Source organism: Aotus nancymaae, unplaced genomic scaffold (genome assembly GCF_030222135.1).
Source record: "Aotus nancymaae isolate 86718 unplaced genomic scaffold, 86718_ANA_hifiasm-v0.15.2.pri h1tg000032l_0, whole genome shotgun sequence".
In the NCBI taxonomy this organism is placed as follows: Eukaryota; Metazoa; Chordata; class Mammalia; order Primates; family Aotidae; genus Aotus; species Aotus nancymaae.
Genome location: NW_026988445.1, coordinates 14,376,243 through 14,397,736, shown reverse-complemented (window position 1 = coordinate 14,397,736; position 21,494 = coordinate 14,376,243). Strand labels below are relative to the sequence as shown.

At 38.2% G+C, this 21,494-nt stretch overlaps 1 protein-coding gene across 21 annotated transcripts in view; it reads left to right on the top strand.

The window, feature by feature from the left end:
* Nucleotides 1-3,057: 3,057 nt before the first annotated feature.
* The window catches only part of CDC42BPA (CDC42 binding protein kinase alpha), a 331,128-nt gene continuing 312,691 nt past the window's right edge, over nucleotides 3,058-21,494 (top strand). For all 21 annotated transcript variants that reach the window (XM_012459841.3, XM_012459835.3, XM_012459840.3 and 18 more), the window contains exon 1: nucleotides 3,058-3,962. In XM_012459841.3, the coding sequence (XP_012315264.1) occupies nucleotides 3,785-3,962 (178 nt within the window). In that variant the 5' untranslated portion in view covers nucleotides 3,058-3,784. The remainder of the gene's footprint in view (nucleotides 3,963-21,494) is intronic.

Below are 21,494 nucleotides of genomic sequence, written 5' to 3'. Positions count from 1 at the left end.
TATTGGGGACTAGGCTTAATGACTTCTATCCTGCCTTCTTTCCACCTTCCTATCTTCCTGTCTTCTCCTGTCCTCTTTCTTTCCTGAATGGTCAGATTAATTCCCAGCATCTTCATAAAACTTTCTCTGATTATTTCAAACAAATTGGATGTTTGCAGTGATATACATCTAACCTCCAGGCCCCCAAACAGAATTTCACAAAGAAGACCTCCAGGCTATTTTTCCCCAAAGAATACCCTGCTAGGCAGCCTGTGACACTCTTGTTTTGCAGGAAAACTTCAAGCACTGTACAGCTGCTGGGCTGCACCTTTCTTTGGCTTAAGACTGGTTTCATTAACAAGCATGTTCACACTTCAACCGGAACATTTAAAATAACACCCGCACAATGTGTTTAGTGTCTAGTTAATTATTAAGTCTCTGGGCTTGAATTATTCAAGCAAAATTGATTGAGTTCAACCTCCTTCTCTTTGTGTGTGTGTGTGTGTGTGTTTTAATAAAAATAAATTCTCCTCTCTACTTTCTAAATAATGTGGAAAGGGTTATTTAGCAACTATCAATACACTGGACTGTGGGTGGTACCCAAGTGCTAATAGAATAGGTAGAGAACTGGCAGCTTGACTCTTTTGTTAAAAATCTCATATTCTTCCATTGTTAATTAGCATTTATTGGGACCTGACATTCTCTTTTAAACTTCTTTCTAGTTATTTGTAAGTTGGAAAAGTAGGTATCTTGGAGCCAGTTCTTTAGTTTACCATACTTGAAAAAGCAGAAATTTCTTCCTTCTTTGCCACTGCATCTTAGGGTCAAATGAAACTGTTAACATTGGCTTCACCATTAAAATCCATATTGTTGAAGAATATTAGTTGAGTTAAAAAAAAGTCCATAATATATTGCTAACTGCAAGCAAGAGGCTATAAAACTGTCTTTTATTATGTATCATTTTTGTTAAAGTGCGTAGGAAAAAGACTTGAATAATAAACACCAAAATATTGCTTATTATCTGTTTTAGGATTAAACTTTTCTTTTTGTTTTTCTACTGCTTTTAGAATTAGACAGCACACCCCCCTATAAAGATGTCATGGCTGGAAATGATTGACCTTTTGTTTGAATCTATGTATCACTCATGTCAAGACCGCATTGAAAATGCTGTTCTTAAGCCAGGCAAGTGTAGACTTTGCAAGTGTAGATTTCATAAAAGATTCACAATATTTTGTGAATCCCAACTTGAATCGATTTCTGTTAGCCTTCATTTTTAGACTTTACATCTAGGCCCTCATTTCTATTCTTCCTGAGCTTCCATATTATCAAGATGTAAGATGCAATTGAGGGCATTAACATAGAAACCTAACTCTCACAGGTGTGGGAAAAGAATATAAAAAAATTGTATTTTGGAGAAGGACTATAAAGGAGATGGCAATTTTGAGAGGAAGTAACCGAACTGCAATGACCCAGTTTGGTGGTATTAATTTAAATGTGGCATCTTCCATGAGAATTTTAGAAAGAGAGCTCTCCTAAAACCGAGATTCACAAAAACCCAGTAGGGCTCTACAGGCATCAGGTGCCCTAGCTATTCAGTGATTTGCCTTTGCTGCCCTAATTCCTGCATTGTGCCACTGGGTTACAAGTGTGTGTGCGCGTGCACACGGGGTGTAGGTTTGATGATAGTGGTGAACTGCCTTGACTGCCTTCAAGGGCTGAATCCCCCGCAGGCGGTAACCATGGCTAGGGAAAAACAGGCAGTCCGTAGAACAGTTCCAGAGGAGAAAACACCCGGCTCCCGAAGGGAAACTTTTGGGAATGGAGATGGGGGATTCCAACCTTTGCATGCAGACACAAGACTTCGTGACGGTAGCGCGGTTTTCGCCCCGGGAAATGATACACGAAGTGCTCTTATTAGACACCTAAGAAATGATTACTCTGGAGTGTGCGCGAAACGAATCTGGAGGGCGGGTGGGGAGCAGGTAAGGAGCGGAAAGACGGGCCCTTCTCCTCCAGCTCTCTCGGAAGCCTAAAGCCCGCTGCTCTGGGCGCCCTTAGCAAACGCGCCAGACAGGTGATGTCTCCGAGGACGAGGCAGGAGCCCCCTTTGCGATCTGCACGAGAAGCGTCGGGGAGCCGCGGCCACGGCGCGGCGGTGGCTCAGTTCCCAGCCTGCTCCCCGTCCTGCGGCAGCTCCCGGCGCGGCCCGGTCATCCTGCCTCCATATGCTCCGCCACCGCCGCCCGGGCCTCCTCCAGTCCTCCCGCAGCTTCGCATTCCACGCTGCGACAGCCGCAGCCCTGCCGCGGAGGCGGTCCCCACCCTTCCCCTCGGGCTGGCGCAGCCGCTCGCGCCCCGGGCCTGCGCCTCCTCGGGGGCCTCCACTGGGCGCGCCGTCCGGACCCCGCCCGGCTTGGCCGCCGGCTGGGACTAGGGCTCGGGCAGAGCGGGGGCGGGGGAGGGGAGGGGAGGGCGTGTGCGCGCGCGTGTGCCGGGGCCGGGGGGCCAGGCCGCCATATTGGATCCGGACTCGTCCGCGAGCCTCCGCCTGCGTGCGGCGGGACTGGAGGAGCCTCGCGGAGCCCAGGGCGCGAGCGCGAGAGGAGAGGGAAGGCGGGGGAGGGTTAGGAGGGAGAGGAAGGGAGTGGTTGGGAGCCGGGCTGCGGCAGCTTCTGGTCTCCTCAGCCGCGGCGGCGACCCCTCCTCCAGCGCCTTGGCCGCCTGCTTCCTCGTTGAGGAAAGATGCCCTTAGCCCAGGGGTGTGAAGAAGGGGGAGAAGTAGCTGCCGGAGCCGCCCGCGCCGCCACCGCAGCTGCGGCCGCCGGTGTCCTTTGAATTCAGAAGAGCACCCCCCCCCTCGCCTGGGGCGTCGGGAGCCTCCGGAGCGGCGGCCGCGGTGCGGGTGTGGGGGAGACCGGGCTCTCTGCCCCGCGCGGCGCGGCCCACAAGCGACCACCGACATGGAGCGGGCTCGGGCGGCCAAGTAGCCGCTGCTCCGGGGCCGGTGCCAGTGCCGCCCGCAGCCCGCCTTCCACCCCCGGCCACGCAGCCGGTCAGGCCCCTGGGAGAAGCTGGGAGGAAAATGAAGAGTTTTCACCGGAATCTGTTGAAAATAGGACTAACTGCAAAGCCTTAAAAAAGAAGGACCTCGGGAGGAGAAACGAAAAGAAGCCTCCGGGCAAGACTTGGCGTGCTCCAAGCCGAGGGGCTGTTTCAGGGACCTTGCCCCCTCCCTTTCCCGCTGGAGAAATTGCCGCTGATGCATTATCCAAGTGGTGGTTGGGAGGATTTGCAGCAACATTTTGGTTTTCCCTCCCCTTTCTATGCATTCTGTTTTTTTCCTCCCTTTTCTGTTTTTCTTCTTCCCGGGAAGTGAATTGCTGATGCAAATAGGACTTTATTCATTAATGATGCAACCGGATTCGTTTCAGGATTACGTTGCACGAGTTGAATTTTGAATGAAGAGTTTTTTTTTTTAAAGAAGCGTTGACTCTTTAGTTCATTGTACTTTTAATTATTATTTTATTTAAATATACGATTTAATTGTATTATTCTTTTAAAATGCATTAAGTATATATTTTATGGTAATTTACCCTCAAAATATATGGGTGAAATTGAAGACGCTTCAGTTAAGTGAGGTTACTGGTGTGTTGGATGTTTAATTCAGCACCAGCATTGCATGACAGTTGTTTGAATAACAAGTGGTTTGTTTTTAAAACCACATCTTTTAAAATTTAGGTTCGGATAATAAAAGTACAAATCATCATAATAATTTAAAGGAAAAACAGCAGAAACCGAAGCAAACATGTCTGGAGAAGTGCGTTTAAGGCAGTTGGAGCAGTTTATTTTGGACGGGCCCGCTCAGACCAATGGGCAGTGCTTCAGTGTGGAGACGTTACTGGATATACTCATCTGCCTTTATGATGAATGCAATAATTCTCCATTGAGAAGAGAGAAGAACATTCTCGAATACCTAGAATGGGGTAAGTTTGTATTTTTTCAAGAAACTCTTAATCTTTAGCTGGTCTTTATGATTTAATTGGTATAGAGAGTTATGAGTATATTCAGTAATGAAAGAAAAATTCAATAAAAGAATAGACACTAGTTATTCAATGTTTTCCGTTAGTTTTTGGTAAATATTTTCCCAGGAGTAAAACTGTGCTGCTCGATTGTTGCCTTGATATAAGGCCTAGCTAATGTGGAATTTGGCGATGAATAACTTACGTTTTTAGGTCAACAGTAAGAGATTTTACATAAATTCTGTGATGGGCAAAAGTGGATTAATGGTTACAAGTTGCCTAATACACGGCAGTATAATAGCCTTTCATTTGAAAGGTATTTATTGGTGGAAACATTCAGACTATGGAAACTATTCTCAAAATGGGAGGAGATATTAAAATATCTGTGTTTATCTTAGGTCAACAGGAAGTTGAAGGTGGTGATCAGTGGGTTTTATTTCACCTCTATATAGTGCAAGCAAAGGAAACTGCTAAACATGGACTTTCCGAAAATTATATTTGTAAGATTAAATGACATAAATGTGATAGTAGTTGATGAAGAATGTTTGGTGGCAGCTTCCACTTGAAAATTAGATTTTACTCTTAATTTAAATCTGATTTTTGGCTTCATTCTTCTAAATATAGATGTGATTTAGAAGACCTGTAGTGGAATAGATCAGTGATGTGAGCAAACGCGCCATGACCTTCAAGCTTGAAGGCTTGCTTGGCTTAAGTTCTTCAGCGTCTCCTGTGGTATACAGGGCGCACTCTAACGTCCAGAAGTTCACTGTTGGAATAAGCATGTATCATCACGTAGATCTGTTTATAGAAGGGGTATGTTGGCTTTTGAAGGATTTTGGCCAAATAGTATTTTGTACCTTTGGAATACTAACCATTTTAGATTGTTGGAAAGTTCTTATGCTAAAATATCTTTGGTCCCAAGTAAAGCTTTGTTTTCCTGAAGTAAAATTCAAGTGCTGATTGTGTCATGTATATATATTTTTTTGATTTGAAATTTATTCAAAGTTAGTTTCTCAGGTAAACCACTGATCCAAGAATGCCTACACGTAATAACTTTAGTTATTCAATTTGCCAGTATCAGGAGATTTCTAGCAATGTGATGTCACAAGGTTTAAAAAAATATGTAAATGTGAATAGAATGACTTTTAAAAACAGGCTGCCAGACTCATCCTGGGAATAAGAAATCTAAACCATCTTTCAAGTTAACTTCTCACTTAGGAGTGAGTCAGTTTTGGCTTCGGTACTGGTTTTGTGTCTTTTATATGTTGAATAAAATATTTTGTAAAGCATATGAGTTTTACATCCCATGTTTCACAAATTGAGACATTCTGTAGTGTTCTTTAATTTTATTTTTAAGACTTAAAGGGTTTTGGTACTTTTAGAGTTGGAATTTGAGTTCTTAAGTTATGTTTCCATAGTGACACTCTAGCCTGTGATTTTTGTCATTTAATATTCTTTCTTATCTGCGAAGCTATGGGAGAACTCTGTATGTACCAGTAGTAAATATAATTTTAAATGATTTATGATAAAGGGAAAACCATAGCCTCCATTGCCTTCTGATTATTAGAGTTTATGTAAGTAGTTTTATGCTATGAGATATTTTGCTGTATTATCAGAATAATTTGTATATATTTTCCATTAAATATGTTTTATTGGATGTTGTTTCTTGTATATGTATAAAAACACCTCATTTATGCATATTTTTATGTAAGTCAAGCCAAATATCAAATAAGTATTTGGCTGAATAAATAATATTTTTATTAATATATTTTACATAATTTCAAATCAGGTTCTTTTCACAATTTAAAATATGTTTTAGTAATACTTTATTTCACATTTTGTCTTTTTGGAAATCCGATATATGGCCTAACAAAAATGTACAGTCTCTTTAAGTAAAATGTTATTTTTCAATAATAGAGAACAAGATAATATCATTTTTAAGGAATTATTTTGTACATTCTGGGGCTAGGCAGTGTCTGTTAAGTCTCAGGCATTTTTAAGTCAGAGTATGAGTTCTTGAAAGTGTGGGTTATCAACCACAGAAGTTTGGATACAGAGTAAGAAAAGAAAGTTAAGAATGGAAAAGGCTGTCAGGAGTTGTGTGGTGAGTAGTAGTATTTACTATTTTTAAGTTATTTGAGAATTTAGATTAAGAATGCCAATCTCTTTAAGTCTTGAAATAGATCAGATGTTCTTCATATGAATTGATTACTACATTTTGGGGACTGTCCTGTTTTATTTGTACCACCTGACAATGTGTGAAAATCAATTAAAACTAAGATCTGTTTCCAGATTGTGAATTGACCTCAGTTCAGTGTTTTAAACATTATTATTTGGGACTCTGATGGAAATATACTGGGATTGTTGTTGGGGTTAAATTTGGTAATTGAGATTTACCTTATATGGTGTAATTTTAAGTTTGACTTTTAATAATTCAAAAAATATTGGGCCTTTTATTTAAATCTTTAAAAGACTTTGCAACAGGAACACAGTATAAATAATACAATTTATTATATATTTGTGTTTGTTATTTATATTAATGAAGTGTCAACTAGATGTTACTTATTTTTATGCTGATGATAGATTACTCTTACAATGGAGTCAGCCAAGATTTTTACTTCATTTCCATCAATTTCATTTTATTTCAAGTTTTGGTCTATTTCATTTTTATAATGGTACAGTTAATGTTTTGTTCATAGCAGTATGACAATAAGAAAACTGACAATTCAAAGTCAGGTATTTTGTTTTTCTTTGACAGTATTTCTTTTGGTGCTAATGGCTTGAGGGAGGAAATAAGTGGAATGGGAACGAGAAAGAGAGGATTAAACCAATGAGCACTAGAGCAAGGAGATAAAAGTGCCTTAAGACTATAGATCACATTTAAATTTAAAAAGATGTATTATTTTTCATTTGTAGTAAGTAAGATTTGAAAGACTGTTTTTTGCCTCCTTAGTTGTTTTAAGTTGTTGAAACAATTATGGTTTGTATGTTTGTTTATACAATAATAGTCTGTATGTCAGCATAACTCTAGAAAAAATTAGAGTTGTAGAAGTAAAAATAACTTTCACATTGTAAACGAATTTGCTAGTAATGATTGAATTAGTACATTCATTAAATCAACCACACCCTACTTTGAAATGGGAAATTGGAATTTTAGGGAATTACTTACCAATTTACTTAATAAATGTAAGATAGTATTACTTAATATGAAAGAAATATGCAAGGCTGTATGTGGATAACTGTATTTTGATGCTTTTTGAATTTTAGACTATAACATACAGAAATTATCACTAAATCACAGTAATTTTATAGCTTATTCAGATTTTATATATACCAAGAGAATAGTCTGTTTAATAAATTTGTACCTGGAGCATATCAGCAGATACTATGCTTTAAGCATTTCTTTTTATTAGAATAGTTTTAAAGCTGTTCACTTTTTTTTGTTGTTGTTGTTTTTACACAAGGATTAATTAAGTGAGGTGTTGATGGATCTGAATCTTTTCTAGGATACTTTTGTTCTTCATGTCTGCTACTCCTCATTGTTAGCTTTTCCTGAGTAGAGTTTATTAATCAGTCTGAAGTATCAAAATGTTCATTTAATACAGATGATTACATTTATTTAAGTCCTCAACTAGGATAATCAGCAGTATGGGTTGGACACTTATTTCCTTTATACTAGCTACCTAATATTCTATTCTAGGAGTGATAATGAGTAAGTACAATTATTTTATCCAGTACAATGCTGGCACATGGTAGAAGCATGTTTAATAAGTAATAGCTATTATTATAACAATCCTATTTGTCTCTCTCTTTTGAAGAGAAATTACACTTCGAGGTAGTTGCCAGATGATAATGGTTACTGGCATTAATGATGGAATAGCTTAAGAGTGATGCTGTTGATAAAATTGCATCTAGGAAAAATGCCCTATAAAGTAGAGTGAACTTAGATATAATGAACGAGTGCTGTCAACCCCTAAAGTCTTTGAAATACTTGATATTCATTAGTAATTTTTTTGTTTTTAGGAACATCACCCTTTTTATTTATTGTTTTAGAGACAGGTTTGTATTAGTCTGTTCTCGAATTGCTATAAAGAACTACCTGAGACTAAGTAATTTATAAAGAAAAAAGGTTTAATTGGCTCACAGTTCTGCAGGCTATACAGGAAGCATGCCTGGGAGGCCTCAGGAAACTTACAATCATAGTTGAAGGTGGAGGAGAAGCAGACCCCATCCTGTGTGGCTGGAGAGGGAGGAAGAGAGGGAAGGGGGAGGTGCTACATGCTTTTAAACAACCAGATCTTTGAGAACTCATTCACTATCATGAGAACCTGGAGGGGAAATCTGCCCCTGTGATTCAGTCACCCCCCAACCAGGTCCCTCTTCCAACACTGGAATTACAATTCGCCATGAGATTTGGGTGAGGGCGCAAGTCCAAACCATGTCAAAAAAAAGTCTAAATCTGGCTGGGCACAGTGGCTCACGCCTGTAATCCCAGCACTTTGTGAGGCCAAGGTAGGCAGATCGTGAGGTCGAGAGATCGAGACCATCCTGTCCAACATGGTGAAACCCCATCTCTACTAAAAATACAAAAATTAGCTGGGTGTGGTGACACACGTCTGTAGTCCCCGCTACTTGGGAGGCTGAGGCAGGAGAATCACTTGAACCCTGGAGGTGGAGGTTGCAGTGAGCAGAGATCGTACCACTGCACTCCAGCCTGGGACAGAGCAAGACTCCATCTCAAAAAAGAAAAAAAATGTCTAAATCCTTTAATCCTACTTCATCGATCTTATTTTCAAACTTGTGTTTTTCTTTTTGAGGTATTTCTAAGTCCTGTAATCGAGGAGCTCAAAACTGAATACAGCAAATGGGAAATTTGTGTTAGAATTCATGAGTATATTTTTGAGCAAATGAGTCTTTTTCTTTAGTTATTTCTCTGTTCTTATAGATGGCAGTTTATAAATAGTCTTTATCTGTCTTAGGAGGCTAGTTGATTCCTGAAAAACCTATATAGGTTAAATTCATTAATGATACACAGATACTTCTAAAGTTACACAAGACACACCCATATTACTAAATGTTTATGAAATTGAACACACAGCAAGAGAACGGTAACAAAGCAGTGAAGACAAAATTAATTGCACAAATGATGTAAATGATGCAAATGATGGATATGATTATTATTTCTTTAAGGATCTGCCAGGTGCTATGTGGAGGCATCAGAATACATGTCAACTATATAACTGCAAAGGTAGCTTTGGTTTAGCAGCTGTTACCTGCTCTTCTGAAGTCCAGGTTGATCCTTGTAAATGCAAAGGAATGCTACATGTATATGTATATTTGTCTGTATATATATGTGTATATGTTATATATATCTTTTAAAAATTGCAAGAGCTTTTGGGGTACAAGAGGTTTTTGGTTACATGGATGAAATGTATAGTGGTGAAGTCCAAGATTTTAGTACACTTATCACCTGAGTAGTTCACATTTTACCTTGTATTATTTTTTACTCCTCACCCTCCTTTCCTCCCTCTCCCTTCTGATTCTCCAAGACCATTACACTACTCTGTCTGCCTTCGTGTGCCCATAGCTTAGCTCCCACTTATAAGTGAGAATATATGGTATTTGGTTTTCCATTCCTGAGTTACTTCACTTAGAATAATGGCCTCCAGCTCCATCCAAGTTGCTGCAAAAGACATTATTTTGTTGGTTTTTTATGGCTGAGTAGTATTCCATGGTGTGTGTGTGTGTGTGTATTATACCGCATTATCCACGCATTGGTTGATGAGCACTTAGGTTGGTTCTGTATCTTTACAATTGTGAATTATGTTGCAATAAACACATGCGTACCGGTGTATTTTTGATATAATGACTTACTTTCCTTTGGGTAGATACCCAGTAGTGGGATTGCGGGATCGAATGGTAGATATACTTTTAGTTCTTTAAAAAAATCACCATACAGTTTTTCATAGAGGTTGTATTTACATTCCCACTAGCAGTGTATAAGTGTGCCCTTTTCACTAGATTCTCACCAACATCTTTTGTTTTTGACTTTTTAATAATGAGAAATGCCTTATATTAAATGTAATTCTTCTTTTAATGAATTTCGACTTTTCCTAGAGAGAATCCCTTTAAAATCTAAATAATTGGCCAGCTCTTCCCTACATGTCTGTTTTAGGGCAGGGTTAAGAGAAGTTTGTTTCAGGGGATTGCTGAGCCGTAGGACTCAATGAGAAAACTGGCCAGCTTTCTAACTACTCCCTAGTCAGGATTTCAGAGGATGAGGGTGCCATCTTTATTTATTTTAACATTATGACTCTTTTTGCATATTGAAAAACACACCCTAAAAGAAATTATTAAATTATGCAATACTTTGCTTCCTTGTATTAGAAATTATTTAGTTTGTTGACTACTTCTGTTGCTCAAGGTCATTTTTATTTTCCAGACTGTCGGTCATTTATTTTGTTGGTGATTACATACTTAAAAATTTATATTGCATTTTATTGAAAGGGAAAAACATTCAAAATAGTAGCAAAACCATAAAAAATTTACATGCTAAATCTGTAATCATCATTTTAGTTTCTAAATTTAATGCCTTTACTGAGAATCAATAGAATTTAAAGCAGGTACTAATCAGTGTGTCTAGATAGCATTATATATTCATAGCTTAAAGTAGGATTAGGATGAAATATTTATGATAGTTTAGTATGTTTTGTTTTCAATTAGATATATTGCTAAAAAATATGTAAACCATCCCATTTAAAAAAAGAAGTAAAAGGAGATGATGTAATGTAAATAGTATTTGGAAATGACAGAGGAATTTTTCCCCCAGCTGCAGTAGTATTTCCTTTGCAACAGTGTTTGTAATTTATGTTTCAGTTTTCAAATATACAAAGATGATTTTTTGTGAGAGTGTGTTAGTTTTTTAACAGACAACTGAAATTAGATTTTTAAAAACCCTGATTGTTTAGTGCTCACTAGCCCTAAGAATTTTCTCATATAGCTGCTTAAATATTAGTTAAAAAGTCAAGATTCACTTTCTTTCCAAAATCTCCGCACATGGCTCAAACTGTATTTGAGTCTGAACTTCTTTTGAAAATCCAGAATGTTTTATTAAAAAAATGCCAAGAAAATGTTTAGTTTAAATTTATTCTTCTTTCATAGAAGGACTTTCACTTTATTTAACTGTTTTGCTTGATTTCTATTTATTCTACTCTACAGCTGTCCATTTCTGAAAGTAACCAGCCTCCAGAATATGAAGAGCTATATGTGATTCTATTCTAGCGTATTGAGTTGAAGTTATAGATGACCAGTGTGTTTTGTTCAGCTTATTTTTGACTAATTTTCCTTTTTTATGGATATTGCATTATCTTTCTAATTCAGGGAAAGTCTATATTTGAGATATTTCATGTGCTTTCTTCTCTGTAAAATTCTCAATTTTTGTCACTGAAACCTGTAAGCCACTGAGCTGCTGCTGTGTCTATCTGCTTATCTCCCCTGTTTATGCCAGATAGTCTTTGGCTTTCATTCACCAGAAAGCAGCAAGCTTTTTGTTGTGTAACTTCAAATCTTTTTTTTCCTTAAAAGAAACATGTTTTTGCTGGAGAAGTATGACTCCATATTACCAGTTTATTATAAAGGACAAAACTCTGAGACAGCCAAATGGAAGTGATGCATAGGGCAAGGTGTAGGGTAAGGGAGTAGAGGGGAAGATTTCCGTGCCCTCCTTAATTTCTTCTGAGTTTTTAGGTTATAGCATCAATAGACTAATGACACTAACTAGTTTATGTGTTTAGCCAAATTATGAAAAGTAAAGAGGACTATTTTCCTGAGGGTATTATTACAAAAAGAATACCTCAAAGTGAGTAAGGGCAATTATAATGGTGGTCAAATTTCTGGTACTGTTTTGTCATAATTTCACTTATTATTTTCTCTGTGTTCATGTGTGTATATTTCTTGGATGTGCTTTAAACATTCCTTGTCTTTAGTACCTTGGCAATATTTATGAATTTGAAATTGTGGCACAACTCTGGGGAGGGAGGTACTCCGGAAAATGCCAGCTGCGTGAAATTCTTACCTGCTACACTGAGAGATTTTTTTTGAGACAGATGAAAAACATTGTATATAGTCACACTACTTTCTCAGTCTGCTTGTGTGTGTGTGTGTGTGTGTGTGTGTGTGTGTGTATAAAAAAATTTGCCATTTTAGCCACTTTAAAGTATATTATTCATTGGCATCAATTACATTTCACAATGTTGTATAACATCACCACTATCTATTTCTTTTTGTTGTTGTTTTTTGAATTGGAGACTTGTTCTGTCGCCCAGGCTAGAGTGCAGTGGCAGAGTCTCCGCTCACTGCAACCTCCACCTATCAGGTTCAAGCGATTCTCCTGCCTCAGCCTCCCGAGTAGCTGGGACTACAGGCTTGTGCCACTATGACCGGCTAATTTTTGTATTTTTAGTAGAGACAGGGTTGCACCATGTTGGCCAGGATGGTCTCCATCTCTTGGCCTCATGATCCACCCACCTTGGCCTCCGAAAGTGCTGGGATTACAGGAGTGGGCCACTGTGCCCTGCCCCCACTATCTGTTTCTAAAACCTTTTCATCTCCTCAAGTAGAAGCTCTGTACCCATTAACCAGCAACTCTGTATTCTCTCCTCCCCCCAGTTTCTGGTAAACCTCTGATCTACTTTCTGTCTCTCTGAACTTCCACATATTGTAGATATTTTGTATAAGTGGAATCATTTAATATTTATTCTTTTGTGTCTGGCTTATTTCATTTAGTATACTGTTTATAAAGTTTCATTCATGTTGCAGTATCTGTCAGAACTTCATTCCTTTTTATGGCTGAATAATATTCCATTGTATGGATATACCACATTCTGTTTATCTGTTCATTTGTTGATGGATACTTGGGTTTTTCCATCTTTTGGTTATTAGAATAATGCTGCAGTGCACATTGACATATAAGTATCTGTTTTGAGTCCCTATTTTTTTTTTTTTTTTTTGAGACGGAGTTTTGCTCTTGTTACCCAGGCTGGAGTGCAGTGGCACGATCTTGGCTCACCGCAACCTCCGCCTCCTGGGTTCAGGCAATTCTTCTGCCTCAGCCTCCTGAGTAGCTGGGACTATAGGCACACGCTACCATGCCCAGCTAATTTTTTGTATTTTTAGTAGAGACGGGGTTTCACCATGTTGACCAGGATGGTCTCGATTTCTTGACCTCGTGATCCACCTGCCTTGGCCTACCAAAGTGCTGGGATTACAGGCGTGAGCCACCGCGCCCGGCAAGTCCCTGTTTTTAACTGTTTTCCGTGTATGCTTAGGAGTGAAATTTCTGGGTCATATAATAATTCTTTGTTTGACTTTTTGAGGAACTGCCAAACTGGTTTCCAAAGCAGTGGCACTGTCATACATTCCCACCAGCGATGTATGAAGGTTCGATTTTGCTACATCCTTGCCAAAATTTGGTACTTTCTGTTTTCTAGTAGGTATGAAGTGGCAGGTAGTTCATTGTGGCTTTGATGAGTACCTCCTTAATACTTAGTAATATCGAGCAGCTTTTCATGTGCTTATTGGCCATTTGTATATCTTCTTCAGAGAAATGTCTGTTTAATCCTTTGCCCACTTTAGAAGATAGACTATTTCTTAAAAAAGCTTTAGATTCACAGTAAAATTGAGTAGAATGTATAGAAATTTCTCATAGATTTCCAGTCTCCCCATATGCATAGTCTCACCCATTCTTTGTCCATTTAAAAATTGGGTTGTTCATCTTTTGTTGTTATTGTTCTTCATACATTTTGGATATTAATCCCTTGTCATGTGTATGATTATATAATTTACAAATATTTTCTCCCATTCTGTAGGTTGTTTTTTCACTTTCTTGATAATATGCTTTAACATAGAAGGTTTTCGTTTTGATGAAGTCCAGTTTGTCCCTTTTTTTCCTTCTTGCTTGTGCTTTTGGTGTGATATTTAAGAATCCATTGCCAAATCCAATGTTGTAATTTTTATTTATTTATTTTTTAGACAGAGTCTTGCTCTGTTGCCCAGGCTGGAGTGCAGTGGTGCAATTTTGGCTTGCTGCATCCTATGCCTCCTGGGTTCAAGTGATTTTCCTGCCTCAGCCTCTTGAGTAGCTGGGATTACAAGCATGCACCACCACGCCCAGCTAATTTTTATATTTTTAGTAGATATGGGGTTTCACCATGATGGCCAGGCTGGTCTCAAACTCCTGTCCTCAAGTGATCTACCCACCTCGGTCTAAGTGCAGAGATTACAGGTGTGAGCCACCACCCTTGGCCTGTTTTTTCCCAAAAGTTTTGTGTTTCAGTTCTATTTGTTATGAATCCATTTTGAGTTAAAATTTTTTTTTTTTTTTTTTTTTTATGAAAGAGAGAAAGAGAAAGGGGGAGAGAGAACAGGAGTCTTGCTCTATTGCCCAGGCTGGAATGCAATCTAAAAATAGGTATTAAAAACCTCCTTTATGCCGATAATTGTGCTTAACAGCGGAGACAGAATGGAATAAGGGAAGAAAATAACAAACAAACAGCCAACCAACATTTCATTTAAGTCTGTGAAATGCTATGCAAATGCTGAAGAGTGATTTACTTCCAATTACGTGGTCACTTTCAAAAGAGGTGTAATGTGATACTGAGAAAAATGTATGTTCTGTGGACTTGGGGTGAAGAATTCTGTAAGTATTCACTGAGTTTACTTGTTCCAGGTCTGAGTTCTAATCATAGATGTCCCTGTTAATTTTCTATCTCATTGATCCGTCGAATATTAACAATGTGGTGTCAAAGTCTCCCGCTATTTTTGTGCAGGAGTCCACTTCTCTTTATAAGTCATTAAGAACTTGTCTTATGTATCTGGGTGCTCCTGTATTGGGTGCATATATATTTATGATCATTGACTCCTGTTGTTGCATTGATCCTTTTACCATTATGTAATGTCCTTGTTTCCTTTAGTCTTTGTTACTATTAAAGTCTATTTTGTCAGAGATGAAAGTTACAAATCCTGTTTTTTTTTTTGCTCTCCATTTGATTGGTGAATCTTCCTCCAATCCTTTGTTTTGAGTCTTTGTGTGTCCTTGCTTATGAGATGGATCTGGATACAGTGTACCAATGGGTTTTGACTTTTTATTCAATTTGCCTGTCTGTATCTTCTGATTGGGGCATTTAGTCCATTTAAATTTAGGATTAATATTGATATTTGTGAGTTTAATATTGTCATTTAATGCTAGCTGGCTATTTTGCCCATTAGTTGATATAGATTCTTCATTATGGAGATACTCTTTACCTTTTGGTAAGTTTTTGGGATGACTGATACTGGTTGTTCCTTTCTGTGTGTAATGCTTCCTTCAGAAGCTCTTATAAAGCAGGCCTGGTCGTGATGAAATCTCTGAGTGCTTGCTTGTTTGTGAAAAATTTTATTTTTCCTTCATTTATGAAGCTTAGTTTGGCTGGATATGAGATTCTGGGTTGAAAATTCTTTTCTTTGAGGATATTGAATATTGACCCCCCACTCTCTTCTAGTTTGTAGGGTTTCTGGTGAGAGATCTGCTGTGAGTCTGATAGGCTTCCCTTTATAGGCAACCTGACCTTTCTCTCTAGCTGCCCTTAGAATTTTCTCCTTTATTTCAACCCTGGTGAATCTAATGATTGTGTGTCTTGGGGTTGCTCTACTTGAGGAATATCTTTGTAGTGTTCTCTGTATTACCTGGAGTTGAGTATTGTCCTGCCTTACTAGGTTAGGAAAGCTTTCCTGAATAATATCCTGAAGAGTATTTTCCAGCTTGGATTCATTCTCTTCATGACATTCAGGTACACCTATCAAACGTAAATTAGGTCTTTTCACATGGTCCCATATTTCTTGGGACCATGTGAAAGATTCCTTTTTACTCTTTCTTCTCTAATCTTGTCTTCTCGTTTCATTTCATTAAGTTGGTCTTCTACATCTGATATCCTTTCTTCTGCTTGATCAATTCGACTGTTAAAACCTATGCATACTTCGCGGAGTTCTCGTATTGTGTTCTTCAGTTCCATTAATTCACTTATATTCCTCTCTAAATTGTCTATTCTCGTTAGGATTTCGTCAAACCTTTTTTCAAGGTTCTTAGTTTCTTTATGTTGGGCTAGAACATGTTCTTTTAACTCACAGAAGTTTCTTATTATCCACCTTCTGAAGCCTAATTCTGTTAATGGAACGCACTGGTTCTCCATCAGGCCTTGTTCCCCTGTTGATGAGGAACTGCGATCCCTTGTAAAGGGAGAGGCATTCTGATTTGGGGTATTCTCAGCCTTTTTATGCTGCTTTCTTCCCATCGTTGTAAATTTATCCACCTGTTGTCTTTGTAATTACCGACTTTCAAATTAGGTCTCTTAGTGGACGTCCAACTTGTTGATTCCCAGTGCCGGAATCTGAGCAACCCACTGCGCCGGCTAAAACAGCAGCATTAAGATTCATGGTGCTTTTCTGCCCAGGAATCTCCGGTCTGGCTTCCCTCTTGAGTCCGTTTTTCAATCAGCTGAATGGGCGACTCTGCCTTCCCGGAGCTCCAAACGTCAACCAAAAGGGGACCCAGTCCTGTTTACTCTGCACTGAGAACCGCTGCGCTGAGGCACCGGCAAAACCGTCGTGCTGGCCACAAGAGTCCTGCTGGCGACCCATGGGGCTCCTCTGCTGGGAATCTCCTGGTCCGTGAGCAACAAAAATTCGTCTGAAATTGTGGCGTCCTCTCGTTCTCTGCGCTTTCACTGGGAGCTACAATCCTGAGCTGCTAGTAATCGGCCATCTTGGATCTCTCTCCATTTTGAATTAATTTTTATATTTTATTTGAAGTAAGTATCCAACTTCATTCTTTTCCATGTGGAAATTCCAATTGTTTCAGCATCATTTCCCATACAGAAAAGAGATTATTTCTTCCTGTATTGAATGGACTCAGCATCCTTGTGGAAAATCAACTGGCCATAGATGTTTGGATTTTTTTCTGGACTCTCAATTCTATTCCATTGATCTATGTGTTTATCCTTACGCCAGTCCTATACAGCCTGGATTGCTATAGTTTTGTAGTAAGTTTTGAAGTTGAAAAGGGTAAGTCCTTTAAACTGTTGTTCTTTTTCAGGATTATTTTGACTATTCGGTGCTCCTTGCAGTTCCATATTAGTATGAGGATTGGTTTTTCTATTTTTGCAAAAAAGACTGTTGGAATTTTGATAGGGCTCTTCTTTATTAACAAAACTCAATTGACTGTATTTTCTAGCTTTATTTCCAGTTAGGTGTGGTCACATTAGTAGTTCTGGCTGATTGATGTAAGAAGCGATGTGTGATGCTTACCAGAAACTTCATTAAAAGGGAGATTTCCCTACTTTATTCCCTTCTGCTGCACAGGACACGTGTGATGTTTTCAGAGCTTGGACTGTGATGATGAGGTCATGAGGGCCATGCCACAAGGATGGCCCAGCAGTGAGCTGGAAGCATCCTGGATTCCTCACAGCTTTGTCAAACTACCTTGCCAGTACTGGACCTTCAAATATCTTTTACTTGAAATAAGAATACATTTTTATTTTGTTTAAGTTAGGGTTGAGTTTTCTGTTACAGCTAAACTTAATTGATAAACTTTTCCTACTACATTTAGCTTGGTTATCTCTTCTATGTGTGCACTGTATGAGGGCGGGAGGCAGATAATATATTACTGGAATTGCTGGAATTATACTTAATTAAGAAATTTTTTATTTCATAGCCAAGCATGGTGGCATGGTGGTTCATGTCTGTATTTCCAGCACTTTGGGAGGCCGAGGTGGTCGGATCACTTGAGACTAGGAGTTTGAGACCGGGCTGAGCAACATGGTGAAACCCCATCTCTATAAAAATGAAAAAATTAGCCTGATGTTGTGGCACGTGTTTGTAGTCCCAACTGCTCCAAAGGCTGAGGTGGGAGGATTGCTAGTGCCTGGGCAATGGAGGTTGTAATGAGCCAAGATCACGCCACTGTACCCTAGCCTGGGTGAGATCCAGTATCCAAAAAAAAAAAAAAAAAAAAAAATTGTATTTCATGTATGTGTATTGTGAGTTTGACTTTAAAATTATTTTTCCTTAGTGTGTAATACTAAAATGTTCTTTAACTTATATGTAGCCTCTACTTATTTTAAAGCAGAAACATTTTTTACTATTGTAACAGCAGATTTGTTATTTTTGTGCTAATCTATTGAATTTTTTGTATATACATATTTAGTTTTCTACATAGTACCATTTCTGGTATTTTTATACCTTGCTTTTTTTTTTTTTCTCTTAATACGATAAAGTGATCTAACCTCTTTTCGCTTCAGTTTTTTCCTTTCTAAACATGGGAATAGTTAATACATGCTTCATGGGGTTGTTATGAGGATTAAATAAAATATTGGAGTAAAGGTCTAGATCAGTGCCCAACATGTAGTGAATGCCTGGCCCTCAATGAATGTTAGTTACTATTACCATTATTAATATCCTATGATCTTAAGCTCTTTTTCTAATTATTATAAAATCTTGATAATTACCCTCTTCAAAGTCTGCTTATTTCACTAAATGGATATGCAGTTATTTATTAGACATTAACTTTTTTAAACATTTAATTTACTTCAGCTTATTTGCTGTTACAAATAATGCTATTATAAACTGATTTATGACTAAATGTCATTTTATTACAAGCTAGAAACACTTTTAAAAGCAGCATTTGTCCCATATTTTATAAGGTAAAGAATAAAATGTGAAATAGATTTTTTTTTAAATGACTTTACCATAGTAGCCTTGTATATGAATCTGATGGCTATTGGGGATGTAGATATCTTTTGCAGTAAATAATAGTCATAGATTGTATGGCTGGTTCTGATAACACATAAGTTCTGTTAACTTGAGGATTTAATTTGGTTTAATTCTCTTTTTGTGATAATTTTTAGAAACTACGAACTTTTAAGTGTTAGGTGATTAAGAATATACCATAGTCACTATTTTACAGCATTTATCACTATTTTAAATTATATGTATTTGCAATTATTTGATTATTATTGATCTTCCTTACTAGAGCAGGGACTGTGTCTGTTTTGCTTATCGCCTCTTCCCCAATACGTAACATAAGTACTTGGTGTGTTGTAGGCACTCAATAAATATTTATTTGATGAATGAAATAATTTCTGAGTGAACAATGGAGTTAAGCGAATAAATAGAGAATAAAATGTTTTGATACAGGTAAATCTCAATGTTGAGTCAGTAGCTACAACGAAGAAATAACATCTAAAACTCCTACTTTACAAACAATTCTACAGAGATTTTGGGGGAAATGTAATAAAATATAACAAAGAGGGAAATACAGAGATCAAATATTTAAGTCTAGGGTTTTGATTTTGTTTGAGTGGTAGTGGAAACATCCAGGTAGAATGTTCAGGAGACAGAAATATGGGTCAGCAGTCAAAGGATGGTCATTAAAATGATGACAGTAATTAAATTCAACAAATTATTGAATGTTTACCTTGTGCTAGCTATTGGATAGTTGTGGAAGACAGGTGAGTAAGACATATTTCTCATAATAATTCAATTAAAATACTTCTTACTCTGATAATTTTCTTCATAAGTAAAGTTTTAACAAAGTCAGAATTTTGATTTTAGAATTCAGTGGAAAGCAATATTATTGTGACCAAAATATCTTAATACCTGTTGAATTTTTACTGTATCTTTCTAAGTGATAAAGAAGATCTTAATTCAGGGAACTTTTAGTCGAGAATTTTATTAATAAAATATTTTTAAAAATGTTTTACTGCCATTCTGTGTAGAAACAATAGGAACGAGATCATTTTTATAATTGTTAAATACCTATCTTTCATCTTTCTGAGAAAAAAATATGAAAGTGTCTCTAAATAGAGGTAAATAATGAAATGTGGTTTTCATTTCAAATTAAAATTAATCATGTTTGATTTTTATACTTTTTCACTCTGATACTTTAAAAAGTACTGGCTGGGTGTGGTGGCTCACGCCCGTAATCCCAGCACTTTGGGAGGCTGAGGCTGGCAGATCACGAGGTCAGCAGTTTGAGACCAACCTGGCCAGTGTGGTGAAACCTCGTCTCTACTAAAAATACAAAAATTAGCTGAGTGTGGTTGTTCACGCCTGTAGTCCCAGCTACTCGGAAGGCTGAGGCAGAAGAATTGCTTGTACATGGGAGGCTGAGGTTGCAGTGAGCGGATCGCACCACTGCACTCCAGCCTGGGCGACAGAGCAAGACTCTGTCTTGAAAAAAAAAAAAATTATTGTCTGTTATAGACCCCAGAGCTATTTGTTATTTTTGTCTTTTTTCTCCACTTTCTAAGGGTTTATATTTTTGTCTTTAAAATGAACTTGAATTTTGTGAACATTGTGCTTTATTTATTCAATTTATGATTCTGTAAAAGAAACAGGTCAAATTTCTGGTCGTACAAGTCTTGACTTCAGTAATGGAATAAAAAGAAATAGTTTAAATGATAGTACAGTAATAAGAGGTAGCTAATTACACAGTGCATATGTTGAAGGTTAATAGTGTGTTTTTGGTTGGAACAGAAAGCCTGATGCAAATTGGTTTAAAGAATAAGGAAAGTTTTACTAATTAAGCTATCAAGAGCAAAGGTGGGGTAAACTTTTACATTTAGTGTCTCCACAGTATTATCAAACATCCAAGGTCTTTCAGTCTCACTGCTGTTGTAGTGTAGACTTTTTTTTTTTGAGGTAGAATTTTGCTCTTATTGCCCAGGCTGGAGTGCAGTATTGCGATTTTGGCTCACTGCAACCTCCACCTCCCAGGTTCAAGTGATTCTCCTATCTCAGCCTCCAAGTAGCTGGGATTATAAGCATGCACCACCATGCCCAGCTAATTTTGTATTTTTAGTAGAGACGGGATTTCTCCATGTTGGTCAGGCTGGTCTCGAACTCCTGACTTCAGGTGATCCACCCGTCTCAGCCACTGAAAGTGCTGGGATTACAGGTGTGAGCCACAGTGCCCTGGCCTTTTTTTTTGAGACACGGTCTCACTCTGTCTTTCAGGCTGGAGGGCAGTGATGCAGTCTGCAAACTCCACCTCCTGGGTTCAAATGATTCTCCTGCCTCAGCCTCCTGAGTAGCTGGGATTATAGGCACGTGCCACCACACTCTGCTAATTTTTGTATTTTTAGCAGAGAAAGGGTTTCACCATGGTGGCCAGGCTGGTCCCAAACTCCTGACCTCAAGTGATCTGCCTGCCTCAGCCTCCCAAAGTGCTGGGATTACAGGTGTGAGCCACTGCGCCTAAGCGTAGGCTTCTTTTTTAACAGTGTTTTTCCTCAAGGTTATAGGATGGCACTGGAGCAACATGCTTTTTTGTTCAGGTGGAAGGGAAAGGAGGAGACTTCCTGTAACCTTCTCATTTCATGGAAGCACCTAGAAAATCTTCTGTCCATTCTTAATGGCCAAAATTAGGTCTCCCGTCCATTCCTGAACCAGTCATTGTATTGGTGG